The sequence below is a fragment of the Triticum urartu genome, chromosome 7 (genome assembly GCF_003073215.2).
Source record: "Triticum urartu cultivar G1812 chromosome 7, Tu2.1, whole genome shotgun sequence".
NCBI classification, from domain to species: Eukaryota; Viridiplantae; Streptophyta; class Magnoliopsida; order Poales; family Poaceae; genus Triticum; species Triticum urartu.
The window spans coordinates 412,113,597-412,136,714 of NC_053028.1; the positions used below are offsets into that span (position 1 = coordinate 412,113,597).

A 23,118-nucleotide genomic window follows, 5' to 3' on the forward strand; every position below is an offset into this window, starting at 1 on the left:
GGGTTGGGGTTAGATTGGGTGAAGCTGGTTCTCTATCCATCGCAGTGGGGGTACAATCTGCGAGAGTTTAGGTTATGTGTGGTAGGGCTGGTTCTCGTGCATGTACAACCGGGGTGCTATCTCCACCAAGAGGTAGCACTGTTTTAGCTGGTTCTCTGTCCATCGCAGTAGGGTTACAATCTGCGAGAGTTTGGGTTATGTGTGGTAGGGCTGGTTCTCGTGCATGTACAACCGGGGTGCGATCTCCACCAAGAGGTAACACTGTTTTATTTGAAGACCTTGTTTTTAGTCCGCTAGATGCTGGCATCACCCGCTCCAATTCAAATGGCTGATAAACAGGAAACATAGTTGAATGTACAGACATTGTATGTGAGACAGATGCAATAGATAGTGTGGAAAAAGAGGGCATGAAATAGTTGACATGTATATTGTTTAACTAAAACGGATAGCATGACATAATTTCACATATATGATGTCTATCTAAACTGGATAGCATAGCATAACATAATTGAAAGATATGATGAATAAATAAACAAGACCACATGACATAATTCACCTACATGTTATCTAAGTAATCAGGATCGCATCATTTAATTCACATATGTGATTTATATGCTAAACAGAGGGCATTAGATATGATGTCTGAACTAAGAACATGGTGTTGAATATTGTGTATATGATGTCTAAACTATGCAATGCAAGACACCATATGCATGATATGATCAGTATAACCGTGCCAAGTTAGAGCATACACCTCGGTGGGGGAATAGGATTGGTCATCTATCTCTCAATCCATCTCCGAGGAGCTATCGGGACCCAACAAGAGATCTGCTTCGACAGGTAGCACTATCTGCTCTGAAGGCCTTGTTTCACTCCAGATTTTTCAATCTCCCACCCAAATGGCTGATTCACAGGAAGAGTAGTTTAATGTACAAACATCGTCGACAAATGGAAATGTAATGAAGAAAAGGATGGGCAAGATATCATTCAAATATATGATGCCTGGTTAAACAGGATGGCATTGCACATTTCACGTATATTATGGCTGGCTAAAAGACATGAGACTGCACAATTCCCATATATGATATAGAAACTAAACATGTGGCATTACACAACATGTCTAAACTAAGCAGATGACATATATGATGTCAAAAGTAGGCACTGCAAGGCAACATATGCATGATATGACTAACATCATCATGCCAAGGTAGAGTAAACACCTTGGGGGGTAAAGAGGAGTGGTCAGCGGCGTCTAAATCCGCCTCAGAACAGATATCTTCCTTTGGATTACAATATGGAGAGGGGTGGGGAGGGTTTTCCATTGAACCCACCATGGAGCGATGTTTGCATGACATTGTATTGCCGCGCAAAACTCTTCTATTTTTCTCTACATGTTCAGCATGACTGTGTACAATATCTAACATGCATACGAAAAGAATACGTTGAGATTATGTAAGGAGAGCATGCAGAAATTTAGAGTGATGGTAACAACCATTGGATGGATCCAAAAATAATGATAGCAAGCTGATGATTGCTTTAATTTAATAAAAAGACAGATGATGATTGCTTTACTATTTGTTTCCCACCCAAGATGAACAACATAGGCATACCCTAGGTGAACTAGATATTAGACAGAGATACTATTCATTGCTTCCTCGATATGTGCCCCACAACTAATTTAGAACTCAAGTTTGAACATTAATTTGGACCTGACTTGGAGTCCAAGAGGTGAACAGGACGATAAAGTAGCAGGTAATTTTAAGCAATGCATAACATAAGCAGAAACAAAAGAGTGTGACCTCTCTTGTGGTCCCGTGTACTCCTCAGGTTCATCTGCTGAATTGATGATGGTGATGCCGTTGCAGTGGGTGCCGGTGGCAGGGAAGAAAATCTGAGGCGGCGAAAGACGGTCAGGAGTCGTGATGTCTGGTTTGGTGGATGTTTCTGTCGATGGAGCAGCTCAGTTGAGGTGGATGATGTCGCGGTAGGAGCAGGACAAACCACACAAAGTTCCCTTCGACACCTACCTGTAACTGAAGTAATTCTGTAAGGGCTCATTTGGCTTGCATGATTCTAAAAACACAGGGATAGGAAAAACGCCGGAATAGGATAGGAATGCACATGGTAAACAGAGCATTTGTAAACACAGGATTTCTGTCAACTTGAGTGTTTGGTTTACAGGAATTGGAAGACCAGAGGAATGCAAAGAAACATGGCCAAAATAAAGTGAAACCATATTAAAGCGTGTACAGTTAGAATGTTATTCTGCCACTAATGCACTTGGTCTTGTTTTCATGCATAGGATTTTGAAAAGTAGGTCCAGATGGATGTTTTGCTTCATTCCTTTCAACAAAATGCATGAATAATTGAATAGTAGAGTGCCATTGGAAAATTCCCTATTGCTATGGTTTTCCGTCGACCAAAATAGCCCTAATGGATCGACATGAATGTATAGTAATAAGTGATGCAACAAGTGTACAACCTCTTTGCTGTAGGCGTGTCGACCTCAGCATCATTGGGTTGGTCGCTGAAGTAGTTGAGGCAGAGGTGGCTGTCGGAGGTGTGGAGGAAGATCTGAGGAATCTATAGACCGCGTCCAGGGCACTGCTCTATTGTGATGGATCATTCTGTCATTGGAGCAGCCCCGGTGAGCCGTAAGACGTCAAGGCTGAAGCAGCACAAGACAGACATCGTCAATCTCAAGTGGGATTCTAATAGCATCTCCAATAGATGATGTAAAATAGATGTAAAATTTACAGCACCAAAAACCACCTAACTACAACAGATGAGGTAAAAACTGTTGACTCTGAACTTAACTGTTGAAACTGAAATTTACTGTGGAATCTAAATGTTACAGTCGAAACTGAAAGCAATGGTAGCACAGAGGCACTTGACATGTAGTTTAGGGAGGGCCTGCGGTTCATCTTCAACCTGCACCCCCCCTGAGCCGCCAGCCACCACTTGCTGAACCGCCAGCCCCAACGCCGCCTCGCCGCCCCGAAACAACTCCCCACCGCTGGTCCGCCGCCGCCCCGGCCACCCCTATAGGCCGCCCGCCCCCTACCCTGAACCCTAAGATAGATAGTGGGGTACCTCTCCGGCGAGCCCCCTTCCCAGCTACGGGTGGTTCTTCCTTAACGCCGGCGAGCCCGCCCACCCCCTGAAAATCGACTGACCCAAAAGCTGATTCAGTCGACTGAAGTGTAGATAAATCGGGGCAGAGCAGCAGCACAAGCGAGGGAGAGAGCAGCAGCAGCAGCGCGAGCGAGCGAGAGCCGGAGCAGCAGCTGGGCGAGCGAGCGATCGAGCAAGAGCCGGAGCAGCAGCAGCAGCGTGAGCGAGCGAGAGCCAGAGCAGCAGCAGCAGATCCGGCTGGTATGGATGCCACCGCCGAAGGGGCCTCACATTGGGGGAGAGCCGCCATGGAGATGTCGCCCGAGGCGCCAACTACAAGGTAGCCGCTCCATGGGGGTGCGGGATGGAGCACCGTCGGTGCCGGGAGGTCGAGCTAAGGAGAAGGTGTGATGCGATGAGTGTACAACCTCTTTGGTGGCGCCGAGTAGGCCTCGGCTTCGTCCGAGGAATCGGTGAGGATGCTGCGGTTGCGGTGGAGCAGGTTAAGGCGACGCTGTGGGGATGGAGCAGCCGCGATAGATGAGGCGATCGTTGGAGCAGCTCCTTGGAGGTGGAGGATGGGGCGGCTGAACCCGCGGGACAATGAGATGGACGACGGATCCTCATCCGGGGAGGTGGATGAGGGACGTCGAGCTGTTGCGGTGGACGACATCATTGGGGAAGAGGCTCCAGCTGGGCAGCAGTGAGGTGGCGGACAGAGGAGGGTGGGGTTTCGCGGCTGGAGCAGAGAGGTTATAGCAGCCTGGGATTTCGAATGGCAAAAAGGAGGCGATGGGAGGGGGTGAACCATGACTTAGGGATGTGCTTGTCCAAAATGTAGGGTGTGTTACAAAAGTACCTCCCACCGATTTGAACTAGCGGCCCTTTCGGCTTAGGGTTAGAAGGGGGATTTTGCGTGTCGGGATTTGGCAGCTGGAGGGAGTTTTCGCGCGCGTTGTAATAGCAAGGCGCGGGTTGTGAAGGCGCCAGTTTTGGGAGCACGATATCTGAATTTTCGGGATATAACAAGGCGTGGGTTGAATTTTAGGGACAAGCCTAACGTGTAATATTGTACTTGTACGTACCAAATTAATTCGCACTTCCCTCAACCAAAAAGAAAACGAAAAAATAAAAATATTCACACCACACAAAGAGAGAGTCTTGCCCCGTTTTACTATAAAAATGCTATTCAAAGCTACTCCCTCCTTCCATCTATATAGGGCCTAATGCGTTTTTTGATGCTAACTTTGACCAAATATTAGAGCAATAATATATGACATGCAACTTACACAAAGCACACCGTTAAATTCATCTATGAAAGGTTCTTTCAATGATATAATTTTCACATTGTGCTTGTCATGTACTATTAATCTTGTGAATAGTCAAAGCAGTCTTAAAAAACGCATTACGCCCTATATAGATGGAAGGAGGGAGTATAAATCCATGTTATGTCCAATTAATTTTTTCGCTTGCTGTATAATGCATGTAACCTACGCATACCAACATTTTAGTGCATTCCAAATGTCTATACTACCGCTACAATTCGAACTGAATTTGAATTTGTTTCTCTATTTCAATAAGAATCTGCAATCGTGATTGTTGTCAACTTCAACCATCATTCGTGTATTACCTTAATAACACACCACATGATTACTATAGAGATAGATATGAACTATGTGTACTACATGCACTCAAATTCTATTTTTTGAATACACTTGATGTTGATTCCAAATAATAGTACATTTGATGTACTAACTATATATTCATAATCTAAACCATGTTCCATGTGTGTACACCGTGTTTATCACACATAGTATAGTGCCCCGCCCCCTACATTATGACAAATATTTAGACCTGAGCTGCAAAAGCCACACATTAGCCCAAATTATGATCAATGTCCTATATATTATACGTAGTACTAGCAAGATGCCCATGCGTTCCACAGAACATCAAGATGATCAAGGGGAGGCCTAATTTTCAAATATGGAGAGGGGTGTGGGTATCTTTTTTCAAAATTGCCATAGTTTCCTTCCTATCTGTCAGATATAAATCGGACGGCCTATATTGCAGGATGGCAGGCACACCATCATCAACAACTCCGTTTCTTATAAGATTAGAGATAAAATATATTATATGTAGTATGACATGTTCATAACCACACCATGTGTATCACCGTTATATATATTCACACATGCATCGGTTTAAAACACTATGATAAATTCTTCAAATATCTGAATTCGCTTTTTATAATGAAGTATGATCTCTATTCGTCTTTTACACCCACACAATCCTCTTATCTTTGTAGCTAGCTAGCGCTAACTTTCTCTCGTGCATGCACACGCCTGCATCCCTCTCACCCTCCCTCAGCATTCTCTAGCTCCATCGCACAAATTCATCTTTTCACTTTAGGTCGTTCACCGACGGTGTGTGTAGCCCCCGGCTCCTTCTTTACGGCACACATCGATCGATATGCCTCTCTAGCCAGGTGTGCCTAGCACAGACACAAGCTTCCCCTCTTCTCTTATCACCGTCCATGCCTCACTCCCACCACTCTTTTCATCGATCTCGTACTCGCACACTCCTTCCCCCTCGATATAGTATGACTCTCGCACCACCTCCTAGATGCAGCCCTCTCTCTATCCTTTTTCCCGTGCCTCATTTGCTTCTAACACACACATGCATGTATACCGATCGATCTCCCAACATATACCTAGGTCGACTTTAACTATTCCCCCCCATCGATCGACGTACCTCACAAGTTATGTCTCTCCTTTCTCTGACAAAGGACGATTGATCTTCCTATGTAGTTATGTCTGCTTACCACAGCCATATCGTCCCCCCTCATCATTCGTGCATGCCTCCTGACCCGTCTCTCACACGCACGTGCACAGACAGGCAGCCATCCCCTCTCTTATTGATATTGCAGGTGTGCCCTCCGGTTGTCTAGCAAGCCTATCCCACCATTTGTTAGAAGCAACTCCACTACCACCCCCTCCAACACTCTAGCTCTGTCTCTCTCCCAACCTTATTCCTCTCCTACACATATGCATGGATGCCGATCGATCTCCCTTAATACATGAGGTAGATCGATCTCCCTTAATACATGAGGTAGGCCTCTCTCCTCCTCCAGACATATACTAGCCATTGTACCTCTATAGTTAATTAGGCCTCCCTCCCACCCCACCACACACCGATAGTCGAGCGTTGTAGGTCGGTATCCATGCCACAGAGACAAACTGCACCTGTCCCCTCTCTCGTTCTAGTAGGCCAGCCACTCTATATATTTGACGTGGGCACACACAAATTCGATGGCACTCTTTATCGACCGCGCTCGCACAAACACACACACACATCATCCCTCTCTTCGATTCTATGGACACCTCAAGTCGATGATACCTCCACTCTCTTCTCGTGGATCGCCCCCTCTATATATATATGATATATCCAGGACTCTATTTCACACACATTGCATATGTTACATTTTTTGATTGACCCCTCCCCCCCCAAAAAAAAACTCTCACAAACCCACACACTATATCTCTCTACGTTTGTATCTCTCTCACACAACCCCACGTAGGTGGTGTATGTATACAAGAAGAGAATAGGTGACCGTGCATGTACTCATGCTTCGTGACCAGCCACACTCGCGCGGGTACACGGTGGAGCTCATTTCTGTACGAAATGGCAGCCCACGTGCTAATTTGAACGCGTGTAGCGGTTGTTTACCTACAGAGGTCGTGTACCACGCGTGCACGAAACAAAGTTCAACTTGATGCGTTAGCGCGTTATTTTTAAATAAAGTTATATCGCTCAATGGCACGTACACAAAATATAAAATGATTTTTATGGAGAAAAAGGTAGTCCGCTCCACTATATACAATGGAGCCTCCCTGCCTGGTTTGTCTCTCTTCAGAGTATCTCACACAAGGCTGCGGTGGCCTCTCTCTCTCTCTCACTGTTGGTCACTGATCCGACCGCATCCCATCCGCCGGCGGAAAGGGAGGACGTGCATCGTTTTTCCGTTCGACGGCGCTGAGGCAGCACGTCCCGATCTGCGGTACACGCCGTTCTCTCTGACCAAGCTCCGGCGCGGTAGGGCCTACGCCACCTGCTCGCTGCCGCAGTATGGGCAAATTCCGCCTGCCGCCGCTCACCCAGTTACATCCCGACGACCTCCAGGTATCCCCTCCGGCCTTGCTCCACAGCCCGTCTTCCCACGTCGCTGCATGTGGATCTTCCATAGTTGTTTGCACAAAATGTAGCTCGTCCGGCATACTTTCCATATTGCAATATCGTCCTCACACCGTTTTTGACAAACACAACCGTGTTGTTATCTTCCCTTAGGACAAGGAATTTCAAATGCGCTATTTTGGAGTGTAGATTCACTCATTTTGCTTCATATGTGTACTCCCTCCTTTGCTAAATATTTGTCTTTCTAGAAATTTCAACAAGTGACTACATACGGAGCAAAATGAGTGAATCTAGACTCTAAAATATGTCTATATACATATGTATGTAGTAGTCCATTTGAATCTCTAAAAAGACAAATATTTGAGTAGTCACTCGTTGAAATCTCTAGAAAGACAGATACTCCGGAGTATATTTAAGAACCGAGGGGGTAGTGCACAGCCACATGGGAGACTCAGACCGGTCGTTGCGCCGCATTAATAGTGAGTAATGAGCAGTCAAATCATAAGCCCCACCTTTCTCACTGTAAGTTGCTCGGAAGAAGCAACCATCAATACGCTCTTCTTTGAATCCGCTCATACTACTCCATCCGTCACTGTTTATAGAGCACGCTTCAGAAAAAGAGAAAATCTCTGAGACCAAGGCGACTAGCGATCGGCCTGAAAAATAGCATTGGTAGTATAGCATGGCGTCTATTACTAGAGGAAATAATGCGTACACACATGCGTGTAGTGCTTCCACCCCGGGTACACACATGCATGCACTTACTCCACTCCGTAGTACTACATTGAGAGAAAATTGCGGTTACCACACCCAAATTAATTGAGCATTAAACCAAACGTGTCTAAAATCTCTCTGGTGGTGGAAATGCATTGAGATAAATGCATCATAATGAAGCGCGCCCTGTAAACTGTGACAGAGGCAGGAGTAGTATGAAGGTGCAAAACCTAGGTAAGCATATGGCCAGTCGGTCAATGTGCCTCCGCTTGGCATATCACTGACATGTGGGACCGGAGTGTGAGCAAACCAATCTCAATTGACGGCAAAATGGCCAACCCGCTGTTCCTTGAGAGAGACGAGGAGCGAGAACACACAGACGGGCTCGCATGGAGGCCAAGATATATTCGAGCATGGTTGATCGATATCATCATTACATGTTGGGCTAGCGTTTTCCGCCCTTCTCCGAAATAAATATGTACTTTATTAGAGATTAAAAAAATAAGAGTACAAAGGCTCCACAATGCAGTTCTAGTAGTAGTACTACTCCTACTACTAAACCTTGGGCTTGGCTCTTCGCCTCTTCGTGAAGTCGAACAATATTGGTACTCCGCATTGTAACATCCCAAATTTTCAATTTGGAATGTTTTACAAATATTAGTTAAGCATCTATGCATTTTGTTTGATTTGAGTGGCATTTGGAAATTTCAGAGGCATTTGAGTTTTATTTGATTTTGGCAATTGAAATTTATTTCAAAAATACCTGACAAATACTTGAGCAAAAGTATGAGAGGAGTAAACATGACACTCCAAAGAAAAAAATGTCAGAAGAAAATATTGCCAAAAAAGTTTGAATTCAAATTTGATTTTATTTGGAATCTACAAAAAATGTTTTTATTTTGTTTCTGTTTTGCCTCTGGAAAAATGTTCACATTGTAGGATTTATTTTTCTGATTTTATTGATATATATATTTTGCTATAGAAAATTAGATTCGGCCATGTTTAGGTTTTTTTTAAAAAAAATTATATTAGTTTTAGTCGGATTAGTTTTTCTGCTATAAATTGAGTTAGGATTATTTTATTTTAGTGATTCTTTTTGTCACTGCTTTGTTTTGACCTTGCCTAGCAGTAGGAATGTATTTGGGCATTTATAGTCTTTATTGAAAATAGTTTTTATGCGAAAACAAGCTTTTCTAGTTTATTTTAGCTTGTTGTTGTTTTCTGTTGTTCTAGTTATTTTTAAATTTTATTTTTCCTATGTTATAATTTATTTTAGATTAGTTTCTGTAGTTACAGAGGGTGAACATTTATTTACAGCAAAATAAAAAGTTTTATTTTAATTTCTTATTAGTTTTGTTTTAGGTATAACAAGAGTTCTATAATAGATATTGGCTTGATTCTTTTTGCACCTAGTTTGTATGCTGTTTTCCTTTATGTTAGTTAGTAAAACCATTGTTTTGGATCTGTAAATAAAAGTGTTAGTAGGTTAAAACTATTTCTTTGTTGATGCTTGATATGATGGAAACCTTGATTTTGTTTTCCTCGAGTTTTCTTTGATTTTAGTTTAAGTGCTTGTGTGTTTTCCTTCAGTTTGCTGATATGTCATTAGTGAAATACTTATTTGTGCTATTGTTTGACTCGATAGAATTTCCGGAGTGCGAAGCTTGCTATCTCGAGTCACTAGCGTTTGTAGACCGTCAGCCAGGCAAGTCATTTGATCATGTTTTACAATACCTATGATTTTGTTGCATTAGAATTGTTCCTCCCCACCATGCATGCAGTAGGAGAATTTTAAGTTATGTTCTTGAGTAGTATCATGAGGTAGGATGACCCCAATACCCCCTTTCCATTGCCCGGGATGATGTAGTTTATTTTGCTATGCTCGTAGACAGGGTTGGTTGAGTGATTCATAAGGGAGATGTGAGAGTCGAGATGATGACAACCCCATGACTTCAAGCTCATGATGGACTTCAAATTCACTACTGGGTGGAGGACGGTTGACGGGCACCCTGGAGAAATCAGCGGATGGCCAGGATGCATGGAGAAGCACCATGACATCTTGCGGAAAGCTTCACTCAGCCACGTAGAGACGGATGGATACCCCTTGACCGGAAGCTTACCTGTGCAGCCGCAAGCCATTATGGGCTCTGGCTGGGTTGACCTTAGGCGTGACTTTGCACGGACGATGCCAGCAGATGTAGAAGAATGGTAGGACATGGATGGGTACCGGCAGTGCTCAGAGAAACTCTACGGAAGACCCTGTTTCGTTGATCCTGTCTTCAAACACCAGGAAGTGCGAGGACATAAAGGAGGGAACGATTCTTGCGGTAAAGTGCACAAGACTCTGCAGAGTAACAACCTAATCGATTAGCCGTGTCCCCGGTTACGGACAAATGAGCCTCTGGAAATTGGAGTATTTCGGAAATCTCGACAACGAACTTAATAAGTTAATTGAGGGGTTATTTAATAATTGGGAATGAGACATTGGTTGGCGGAACCATCTCAATAACAACCAACATTTTGTAGTAATTGCAAGCAAGTCCTTTGTTATAGGGAAAAATTCGCTTTTTCGCAACAACATAAAACTTAGAGCCCCACAGCCAAATTGCATATAGTGTTAGAAATTTTATTGTTGTTTTCTCTTCATGACTTGCCGGCATATTCTAAATACTGACCTACACGGCTGCAACGTCTCATGTTGCAGAGGATTTTTCCGACCAGGAGTGAGGCTACGATCCACGCTTGGCGATTGCCCTATGGAGTCGGATGGACTCGCTATTCATCTACGCTTCCACAACTTATTTAGTTTATTTCTCATGAGTTGGCCTTCGGCCGAATTTATTTTATTGTAATAAAGACTCGATATGAGAATCGTGTAATAAATTCAGGTGTGATTGAACTTTGAATCTTTTCATCAATGTACTGTGTGTGCCAGCATGATCTTGGGATGGTACAACTACACAGAGACTTGACCGATTTTTGGTCAGGTCGCTACAGAGATGGTATCAGAGCACACGCTGACCGTAGGACGTAACCCCTAGGATCGGAAAGCCATAGGAAGAAACTATTTTATTTTATGTCCTTATCATTCCGTAATACTCCCCTGTTCATTTCTGACTTCTCTCCGATTTCAACATTCTAGATGGCCGTCAAGTTCATCCCAGTTCTGCTCCCGGAGTTTTGCCAACCAGATGAGACAATGCTTTTCGGCAGGAGACTAGTCCAGATCACCAAGGAATTGAAGATTGCTCTGCCGTCTATCACCGGGACCCCTATCATGGCATTTCCAGAAGACCGTCATTATAGGATTATGGTGCACATACCAGGGAGAACTTTCGGAAGCCTCTCAGCGCCCGTTGACTTCAAGTTCACTACTCTCACTTGGATACTCGGGAGAGACATAGCAGTTCATAGTGCACTTGGACGCATCCAGGAGGAATACAGGACCGAGCTTGTTGGATCAGACCACACCATGATTTCTCGCAGGACTGCAGATGGAGAGATTATCCGCACCATAGATGACGACTCTGTTCGCTCATATGTCCAAGACTTGGAGGCTCACATCAGGGCTCTAGAGATTCAGATGTGCAGGAGCTTGAAGACGGTCCAAAAGTTGCATCTTCGTGAAATTGAACTAGAGGATGCAGCATGTGAATCCCACTATGAGCATCAGGATGAAGTCAAGAATTTTATGGAAAGACTCGAGGACCGGAAGAAATATATTGCCACACTGGAGGAGAAGATGGATCTGGGAGAAGACCTTTTCCCAAGTGGAGATGATGGACCTCTCGTGAGCAATGACCAGGATTATGAAGAGAGCTCCACCGAAGGAAGCCGCAAGAGGAGACGCCGCACCAGAGGACCACGCACCAGAGGACGCAGGGATAATTGATGAAGACATTTAGTCGACCGCCATGTTATTTTATTTTCGTCGATCAGTTAGGCCGTTATTTTCGATTAGTCATGAGATCTTGTAATCCGAGTTTGAAACTTGCTTGAGATGAATGAATAAATGATTGGTGTGATTGTATTTGTGCATTCATTTGGGTAGTGCTATTTTCTCATTAGACCCTTGTTCTATTCTAATTTCTCATCCACTCCATAACACCAGATGCCTCCGAGACGTGACCCCGGTTTCACTTTCCCGCCGGAGCTCACCCAGCTGATTCAACAGCAGAATGCCTTAATGCAAATGCTCATCCAAAACCAAGGCAACAACAACAACAATCCACCGCCACCACCCCGTGTCGATAACCTGTCTCAGCTGGAGCCATGAGTCTGAAGAAGCGTGAGTTCCACAACTTACGCCAGGGGAACCGTACTGTGGGGCAGTATGTGGATGAGTTCAGCAAATTATCTCGATATGCCCCAGATGATGTGGCCACAGATGCCGCAAAACAGGAGAAGTTTCTTGAAGGACTCAATGATGAGATGGGAATGCAGCTAATGGTGGCTACCTTCAACAACTACCAGGAGCTGGTAGAGAAGGCCACTACACTTGAAGGCAAGCAGCAGCAGATTGAAAGCCGCAAGCGGAAATATAGCCAGGGAAAGTACAACTCCGGAGCTCAGCAGAAGCCCCGCTATGCCGCATACTCGGGAGGACATAACCATCACACCCATGGAGGACACAATCATGGAGGACATAAACATGTAGGGAATGGGAACAATCGCAATCACGACAACAACCCCAAGTCAGGCAATGGAGGCAACGGCAACTGGCACCGTCCTACTCCGACTCAGAAGGATCTGAGTCATATCACCTGTTTCAAGTGCCAGAAGACAGGACACTATGCCACCGACTTTCCGGAGGCCAAGGAGAGGAATGGAAACGGCAACGGCAATGAAAGCTCAGCAAAGAATCCCAACCCTTTTCCTCGTGCTCAGGTGAATCACATTGACGTGGAGGACGTCTATGATCAGCCAGAAACTGTGGTTGGTAAGTTTTTATTAAATTCACGTCCAATATTGGTACTCTTTGATTCCGGTGCAACACATTCATTCATATCAAGGGTAGTTATGGAAAAGTATGGGTTGCCCACTAGGACCCTTAGAACCCCGATCCAAGTCACTTCTCCAGGAGGAGAGATGATGGCAGGCTTAGGCTGTCATTCAACCCTCAGAATCGGAAATCATGATTTTCCCATAGACCTCATAGTCTTAGAATCCCAGGGATTGGATGTGATACTAGGCATGGACTGGTTGACGAAGTTTGAAGGGAACATCGACTGTGCCCGCAAGACGATTTTGCTCACCACCTCGGAGTAGAAGAGGATCAAGTATGTATCCAGACGCACATCGATAAAGAAGTGGGTGAATTCCCTCATGGGAGTGGTTCAGGAGGAAGTGCCTGTAGTACAAGATTTTCCAGATGTATTTCCAGAAGAATTACCAGGAATGCCACCGGATAGAGAAATGGAATTTTTGATCGAGTTATTACCTGGCACAGCCCCAATATCCAAGAGACCTTATCGGATGCCCCCGAATGATTTGGAAGAGATCAAGCAGCAGATCAAGGAATTATTGGAGAAAGGATATATTCGCCCAAGTTCGTCACCTTGGGGAGCCCCAGTTCTTTTGGTAGAGAAGAAGGATGGAACCCTAAGAATGGTTGTAGATTATCGTTCATTGAACGACATGACCATCAAGAATAAGTACCCTCTACCGATGATTAATGATTTATTTGATCAGCTAGTCGGAGTCAAAGTATTTTCCAAGATCGATCTTCGATCAGGGTATCACCAGCTGAAGATTCGTGAACAGGATATACCCAAAACAGCCTTCACCACCAGGTATGGTTTATATGAGTATATCATGCTGTCATTCAGATTGACTAATGCCCCTGCGTATTTCATGAGCATGATAAACAAGGTATTTATGGAATATCTGGACAAGTTTGTCGTGGTGTTCATCGATGACATATTGGTTTTCTCCAAGAGCGAGGAAGAGCACAAGGAACACCTGCGTCTAGTCCTGGAGAAACTCCAAGAACATCAGTTATATGCCAAGTTCAGCAAATGTGAATTTTGGTTGAAGGAAGTCGGATTCCTCGGACATGTTATTTCAGGAGAAGGAATAGCAGTCGACCCCACCAAGGTTGAATCGGTCACCAACTGGCAGTCCCCCACCTCAGTCAAGGAGATCCGCAGTTTTCTCGGACTCGCAGGATATTATCGGAGATTTGTTGAGAATTTCTCCAAGATTGCTAAACCCATGACCGAGCTGTTGAAGAAGGAAACCAAGTACATTTGGACCGAGGAGTGTGAAGCCAGTTTTCAGGAGTTGAAGAAACGTCTGGTTACAGCCCCAGTACTCATTTTGCCGGACATACACAAGGATTATCAGGTGTATTGTGACGCTTCTCGTCAAGGACTCGGAGGAGTGCTCATGCAGGAAGGAAAAGTTGTAGCTTATACCTCCAGACAGCTATGACCTCACGAGATGAATTATGCCACCCACGATTTGGAGTTAGCAGCCATAGTGCATGCACTCAAGACCTGGAGACATTTCCTTGTCGGAAATAGTTGTGATGTTTACACGGATCATAAGAGCTTGAAGTACATTTTCACGCAGAAGGAGTTGAACCTCAGACAAAGGAGATGGCTTGAATTGATCAAGGACTATGATATGAGATTGCATTATCACCCAGGGAAAGCAAATGTTGTAGCAGATGCCTTGAGCCGTAAAAGCCATGTGAACATCCTCATAGCTGGAGGATTACCTCAGAATTTAGCCGACGATCTCAGAGATCTCCGATTGGAAATAGTACCAAGAGGATTTGTCGCCACTTTGGATATTCAGTCCACTCTGACCGAAAAGATCCGTGAAGTGCAGAAGACGGACAAGGAAATTGCAGAGATAAAGGAAAAGATGAGTAACGGAAAGGCTAAAGGTTTTCGTGAAGACGAGCACGAAACTTTATGGTTTGAGGATCGTATCTATGTGCCTAATGACCCAGAGGTCAGGAAGTTAATTCTTCAGGAGGCCCATGACTCACCGTACTCGATTCACCCAGGCAACACCAAGATGTATCTAGACTTGAAAGAAAGTTTCTGGTGGGCAGGTATGAAGAAGGACATTGCCGAGTACGTAGCAGTATGCGATGTTTGTCAGCGAGTAAAGTCGGAACATCAGAAGCCGACAGGGTTACTTCAACCACTGCCGATTACCGAGTGGAAATGGGAAAAACTTGGAATGGATTTTATCACAGGATTACCCAGGACCCGTTCAGGTTATGACTCTATCTGGGTAGTGGTTGATCGCTTGACCAAGGTAGCCCATTTCATTCCTGTAAAGACTACATATACCAGCGCTAAGTTAGCCAAGATATACATGACCAGGATCGTATGTCTGCATGGAGTTTCGAGGAGTATCGTGTCAGATAGAGGAACGCAATTTACCTCAAAGTTTTGGAATCAGCTACATGAAACTTTGGGTACGAGGCTGGAGTTCAGTACAGCTTTTCATCCATAGACAGATGGACAGACCGAAAGAGTCAACCAGATTCTGGAGGACATGTTGAGAGCCTGTGTGCTAGACTACGGGTCTAGCTGGGATGACAATTTGCCATACGCAGAGTTCTCGTACAACAACAGCTATCAGACCAGTCTAAAGATGGCCCCTTTCGAAGCTCTATACGGCAGGAGGTGCAGAACACCATTGCTGTGGGATGGTGTTGGAGACCGAAAACTTTTTGGTCCCGATCTTATCAGAGACTCCAAAGAGAAAGTCAAGCTGATTCGAGATAGACTCAAGATAGCGCAGTCAAGACAGAAGAGTTATGCCAACAGTAAACGCAAGGAGATAACGTATGAAGTTGGAGACCGAGCATATCTCCGTGTGTCCCCACTTCGTGGAATCAAGAAATTTGGGGTTAAAGGAAAATTAGCACCCAGGTTCATTGGCCCCTACAAAATCCTCGAACTCAGAGGAGAAGTTGCGTATAAGATGGAATTGCCAGAAGGATTGTCAGGTGTTCACGATGTCTTTCACGTATCCCAGCTGAAGAAATGCCATGCCGAGATGGCCGATATTCCTCTGAGAGACACAGTGCCCCTAGAGGCCATACAGCTGGATAGTGATCTGACTTATGAGGAGAAACGCATCAGAATTCTTGAGACTACGAACAGAGTTACCTGCAGCAAGATCATCAAATTTTGCAAGGTTCTGTGGAGCCACCACTCTGAGGAGGAAGCCACCTGGGAGCGAGAAGAAGATCTCCGCCGAGACCACCCGCACCTATTTGCTAGCCAACCCGAATCTTGAGGGCGAGATTCATCTTAAGGTGGGTAGGTTTGTAACATCCCAAATTTTCAATTTGGAATGTTTTACAAATATTAGTTAAGCATCTATGCATTTTGTTTTATTTGAGTGGCATTTGGAAATTTCAGAGGCATTTGAGTTTTATTTGATTTTGAATTTGATTTTGGCAAGTGAAATTTATTTCAAAAATACCTGACAAATACTTGAGAAAAAGTATGAGAGGAGTAAACATGACACTCCAAAGAAAAAATGTCAGAAGAAAATATTGCCAAAAAAGTTTGAATTCAAATTTGATTTTATTTGGAATCTACAAAAAATGCTTTTATTTTGTTTCTGTTTTGCCTCTGGAAAAATGTTCACGTTGTAGGATTTATTTTTCTGATTTTATTGATATATATATTTTGCTGTAGAAAATTAGATTCGGCCATGTTTAGGTTTTTTTAAAAAAAATTATATTAGTTTTAGTCGGATTAGTTTTTCTGCTATAAATTGAGTTAGGATTATTTTATTTTAGTGATTCTTTTTGTCACTGCTTTGTTTTGACCTTGCCTAGCAGTAGGAATGTATTTGGGCATTTATAGTCTTTATTGAAAATAGTTTTTATGCGAAAACAAGCTTTTCTAGTTTATTTTAGCTTGTTGTTGTTTTCTGTTGTTCTAGTTATTTTTAAATTTTATTTTTCCTATGTTATAATTTATTTTAGATTAGTTTCTGTAGTTACAGAGGGTGAACATTTATTTACAGCAAAATAAAAAGTTTTATTTTATTTTCTTATTAGTTTTGTTTTAGGTATAACAGGAGATCTATAATAGATATTGGCTTGATTCTTTTTGCACCTAGTTTGTATGCTGTTTTCCTTTATGTTAGTTAGTAAAACCATTGTTTTGGATCTGTAAAGAAAAGTGTTAGTAGGTTAAAACTATTTCTTTGTTGTTGCTTGATATCATGGAAACCTTGATTTTATTTTCCTCGAGTTTTCTTTGATTTTGGTTTGAGTGTTTGTGTGTTTTCCTTCAGTTTGCTGATATGTCATTAGTGAAATACTTATTTGGGCTATTGTTTGACTCGATAGAATTTCCGGAGTGCGAAGCTTGCTATCTCGAGTCACTAGCGTTTGAAGACCGTCAGCCAGGCAAGTCATTTGATCATGTTTTACAATACCTATGATTTTGTTGCATTAGAATTGTTCCTCCCCACCATGCATGCAGTAGGAGAATTTTAAGTTATGTTCTTGAGTAGTATCATGAGGTAGGATGACCCCAATTCCCCTTTCCATTGCCCAAGACGATGTAGTTTATTTTGCTATGCTCGTAGAAGGGGTTGGTTGAGTGATTCATAAGGGAGATGTGATAGTCAAGATGATGACAACCCCATGACTTCAAGTTCATGATGGACTTCAAATTCACTACTGGGTGGAGGACGGTTGACGGGCACCCTGGAGAAATCAGCGGATGGCCGGGATGCATGGAGAAGCGCCATGACATATTGCAGAAAGCTTCACCCAGCCACGAAGAGACGGATGGATACCCCTTGACCGGAAGCTTACCTGTGCAGCTGCAAGCCATTATGGGCTCTGGCTGGGTTGACCTTAGGCGTGACTCTGGATGGACGGTGCCAGCAGATGTAGAAGAATGGTAGGACATGGATAGGTACCGACAGTGCTCAGAGAAACTCTACGGAAGACCCTGTTTCGTTCATCCCGTCTTCAAACACCAGGCAGTGCGAGGACATAAAGGAGGGAATGATTCTTGCGGGTAAAGTGCACAAGACTCTGCAGAGTAACAACCTAATCGATTAGCCGTGTCCCCGGTTATGGACAAATGAGCCTCTAGAAATTGGATTATTTCAGAAATCTCGACACCGAACTTAATAAGTTAATTGAGGGATTATTTAATAATTGGGAATGAGACATTGGTTGGCGGAACCATCTGAATAACAACCAACATTTTGTAGTAATTGCAAGCAAGTCCTTTGTTATAGGGAAAAATTGGCTTTTTCGAAACAACATAAAACTTAGAGCCCCACAGCCAAATTGCATATAGTGTTAGAAATTTTATTGTTGTTTTCTCTTCATGACTTGTCGGCATATTCTAAATGCTGACCTACACGGCTGCATCGTCTCATGTTGCAGAGGAGTTTTCCGACCAGGAGTGAGGCTACGATCCACGCTTGGTGATTGCCCCATGGAGTCGGATGGACTTGCTATTCGTCTACGCTTCCGCAACTTATTTAGTTTATTTCTCATGAGTTGGGCTTCAGCCAAATTTATTCTATTGTAATAAAGACTCGATATGAGAATTGCGTAATATATTCAGGTGTGATTGAAGTTTGAATCTTTTCATCAATGTACTGTGTGTGCCAGCATGATCTTGGGATGGTACAGCTACACAGAGACTTGTCCGATTTTGGGTCGGGTCGCTACACGCATGTTCGGTACTAGTACAGTGTATGATTCTGGCAATCTGACACCGAATGAACTGATGCATGTCCACCTCCTGGGCGAGGGTACGTTGCATTAGTTAAAAGGCGTAAGCGAGCTTCACCTTGTCCTGCAAGCTTCTCCTCGTTCTGCGAGTTGACGGGACACACCAACAAGTAGTGCTAGTCCATACTCCTCCTTTCCGGTTAATATGGCTTAATATTTTTTGCGGGTAAATGAGAGAGCTTTATTCATATATAAGCATTCTTAGGACGATCAGCCAAGACACTGGTCACTAGGAAGCGAGGTACTCCACAAAAAACAAGTAGGAAGCGAGGTGTTTCATCAAGCCAGCTCTCGGCCACATTCAAAGTGGAGCAATCATGGTTCGCACAAAGATGCGTCGCAAGGTTTGCTGACCTGTTTACATGCTGAATAACAAAAAAAGAGGAAATATTACCGAGCGCTCCTATTTGTAATAGGATATGAGCCATAATTAAGCGAGAATTGTGGCGAGTGTTCCATGCAATCAACTTCCATTATCACATGCGAGAACCCTCGAAGAGAACCAAATGTGTTGAAGATTGCTTTATCACATTTTAAAAATATAATAAGAGTGCAGACGCTCCTCCATACGGTTCCTAGTACTAGTATAGTACATACCTCTATAGACTATATTAGTAGTACTAGTACTAGTAAACTTTGCGCTTGGCTGTTCGCCTCTTCGGGAAGTGCAACAATAATAGTACTAGTACAGTGTATGCTTCTGGCAATCTGACACCGAATTAACTGTTGCACGTCCACGTCGCGCGCAAGCTTCTCCCGTCCTGCAAGCTTCTCCTCGTTCGGCAAGTTGACGGGACACAACAAAGTAATGCTAGTCCATACTGCCTCCTCTCTGGTTAATATGGCTTAATTTCAAACGAGATAAATACATTGTCTGTCACTGTATATTTGTAAAAAGTCTGTCAGTGGACTTCATAATACGCTCATTGCGCTCAATATATACATTTTCCGGTGTTTATACGGTCACTAGCTCACCTTGGCTGAGCATGTGTGTGCATGCACGTGTAGGTTGAGCACCTGAGCGTGACCGTGTGTGTTCCGTCGTGTGCTCGGATATGCATGCATTAGGGCGTCACGCGCGTTTTTGCGTCCATGTGTACGTGTGACTGTTGCATACATGTAGGGGGAGTACGTGTAGGGGCTACTAAAGGAGCAGTCAAATCACATAGTAAGTTAGTCAGAAGAAGCAACCATCATTTCACTCTTCAATGACACGTACGCAATATAAAATGGTTGATATGGAGAGAAAAAGAAAACCACTATATATACACTAGCAGGAGCCTAAGCTACAAGCCTGCTTGCTTGGGTTGCTCTCTTCACAAGCATAGAACGACGGTGGCCACACCGCTGGTCACATATCCGGCTTGATCCCGCAACCGGGGGAAGGGAACAATGTTCTGCGTAGACGCGGTCGACATCGGCGAGGGAGAAAATCCACAGTCGGTGCGTCCCAATCGGGGGTCACCGTGGTATGGGTCGATGCCGCGTCCCAACCGCCCTTCTAGCTACAACCCGACGTGCATTTTGAAAATATTAGTGCATGTCAACAAAAATTATACTAGTATCGTTGTTCCGTTTCAAAAAAAAGCATATAACCTGTTACTTCTTACCCAAAGGATCTTTATACCCAACAGACACAAAATATCCATTTGACTGTTCGAAATTACTTTCACTGCTGATCTGACGTCGAGGTAATTGCTGCATCGCCACCAAAACCCACCATCTCTTAAGCTAAAGTAGACCAAGCTAACCCCTATATTAGCATATTACTAAGATAAACAGAAGGCACTGTAGAATCATTTAGGACGTGAGCTTGTCAATCTGAATGTGGAGGGACACCAGCTTAGCCCCAGCCAGCAGCTTGGGCAGAACCGTGAAGTAGGTCAGCTCCTCCACGGCGACGTCGCCGGGATCCCTGCTGCTTGTCACCTCCATTTCCACCGTGACAGTGTTGGTCCTGCCTTTGGGCTCCCACGGCGGGCCGTTCGCCCATAGCTTGGCCACGTAGTGCGGCAATGGGGACGCCCCCGCTCTGATGCACACGACCGACACGGCGATAGCCGCACCGATGTCGAGCACGCCGCCGACCAAGAAAAACGCACGGCCGTCCTCCTCCGCGAACAGCAAGATCCGTGGCTCCGACAGTGGCACTTGCAGCTGGAGCGCCTTGCCGTACTGGATCCTGTGCATGGGCATGGGATGCACGGTGCTGATGTGGTGGGAGAGCACCGGCGACGGGCCTTCGTAGCTGCAGACGGGCACGGGGCATTTGCAGGGCACGAGCGGACACATGCTCTGGTGATCAACGAGCTTGTGGTAAGTGACATAGAGCCCACATCCTTCGTGTGGGCACTCCACCCTCACCGAGGAGAGGACGGCGTCCACCGCCGTGTTCCACACGTCGAAGCCACCGCCGCGCTCGCACTTTTGGCACTGCCGTTGGTTCCCGGGGCGCTCGACGAGGCAGTCCGTGCAAGACAGGTGCCCTCCCTTGAATTGCACAAATCAATCAAACAACACATCAATGAAGAAACATGTACCTTGCTCGATCAGCCGAACGTACGAGGTGTATTCGAACCTCATACACTAGAGGCTTCAAGGGGCGGAGGCACAAGGGGTAGTGGAGCAAGGTGAGGTCCATCGAGACCATAGAGAGCTCCATCGTCGGGTCCTGTTCCGTCTGCATGATCTCGCCCTCCTCGTGCACAACCATCTCTCCCTTTATTAGGGTCGGGGCATTACAAAGCTTTACCGTCACATATTCATACTACTTCAAGGTGCATTAAATCAACACATGCAAGTATCAACAGGAGAGTCATGGCATGCATGCATGCGTCATAATTAATGCATCGGTAAATGCAAATTATTGAAATATATCGAGTGTAGTGCTTTGATGTGTCGCATCAACTCATACAAGACCGAGAAGTTTGATTACTACAACGCCCTCTCGCCTTAACCGCACCTGCCTTTGGCTGCATGACAGGTTGGCCACCGACATGTTGGGCCCACCTATCATGGATGCAAAGGCAGGAGCAGTAAGTCAATGAAGCTGCGTCCCTCCCTCGCCCATGAGCGTGGTGGCTGGCAGGACTAGGAGAAGCTTTTTCATTCGCTACACGCTCTTCCTCCCGTACGCGTTGGACATGCAGCAGTTTAATCGGTGTCAGATGGCCAGAAGCATACTGCAGTACTCCTCCACTGCAATAGTACTCCTGAAGAGGCGAAGAGCCAAGCGCAGCCCGGACGCTCGTGTGGAAGTTTCATGTGTAGAGTAGTCTAGGATAGCGCATACCGTGCCTGTAAGCTTAAAATCTTTGGTGTCGGCTCCATGCTATATTTTCTTGATTAAAATAATCTTCTGGTCCTACCTGTCATCCTGGTGATTCTAGTTTGCACGCTCATCTGGTCAAGACAGGAATATATATTTTAATTTGTGGTGGGGTAAATGTTAGAGGCTGCAGCAAATGGAGTATTGTACACTGCGGGTCTTTCAGCGTCAACTCGTACAACGAGGAGAAGCTTGATTTTACTACTACACGCCTTCTCCCTCGCCCATGCGCGCGGTGGCTCGCAGACGAGGACATGCTTTTGCTTATAGTACTACAACAAGCTATCCCTCCCGCTCGCGGTGGACGGACATGCAGCAGTGGATTCGATACTGTAGAAGCAGTAGTAGTAACATCATTGTTCGTCTTCTCGAAGAGGCGAAGAGCGAAGTGCAACCCGAACGTGGCAGTTGCGAACCTTGGAGCACGCATATAGCTAGGCTCACTATTGTAGTACTCCCTGCGTCCGAAAATACTTGTCATCAAAATGAATAAAAGGGGATGTATCTAAATGTATATTAGTTCTAGATACATTTTTTTAATCCATTTTGATGACAAGTATTTTCGGACGGAGGGAGTACTTGCTAGTATAGCCCTGTAAACCAGAAAGGAGAATTTTCCTTTCTAGAGATTTCAACAAGTGACTAGACTACACCGAGACGGAGTACATATGGAGCAAAATGAGTGAATCTACACCGTAAATAAATACGTAGTTCTCTCGTTTTCCTGTCGGCCTTGGTCGCGGTGCACAATATTGAGTATACTAGTACTATCATCTTGAAATTTATGAAGTCACCATAGGCACCTCGTCATCGACGGGAACGTCTCCTGACACGCGATAGACACGAGCGGTAGTCGCCTACATAGGTGCTTCAATGCCAAGGAGGGAGAGGGTAGCGGTTCCCGAGACATTGAACAGTCAATGATGCATCCTCAAATTACTCTACATGCAGAGGGAATTAATTGGAGAAGAAGAATAGAGCCAGCACGATGTGAATGCAACAGAGTTTGGATTCTGATATAAAG

General features: G+C 44.7%; 1 protein-coding gene across 1 annotated transcript; it reads right to left on the bottom strand.

The window, feature by feature from the left end:
- Positions 1-20,566: 20,566 nt before the first annotated feature.
- On the bottom strand, positions 20,567-21,479 carry LOC125523145 (E3 ubiquitin-protein ligase SINA-like 10). The gene is made up of 2 exons (XM_048688201.1): positions 21,414-21,479; positions 20,567-21,256 (listed from the first exon to the last, which is right to left on the bottom strand). Exons 1-2 carry the CDS (start codon positions 21,477-21,479, stop codon positions 20,567-20,569), a joined length of 756 nt encoding a protein of 251 aa, XP_048544158.1.
- Between the last annotated feature and the right edge of the window lie 1,639 nt (positions 21,480-23,118).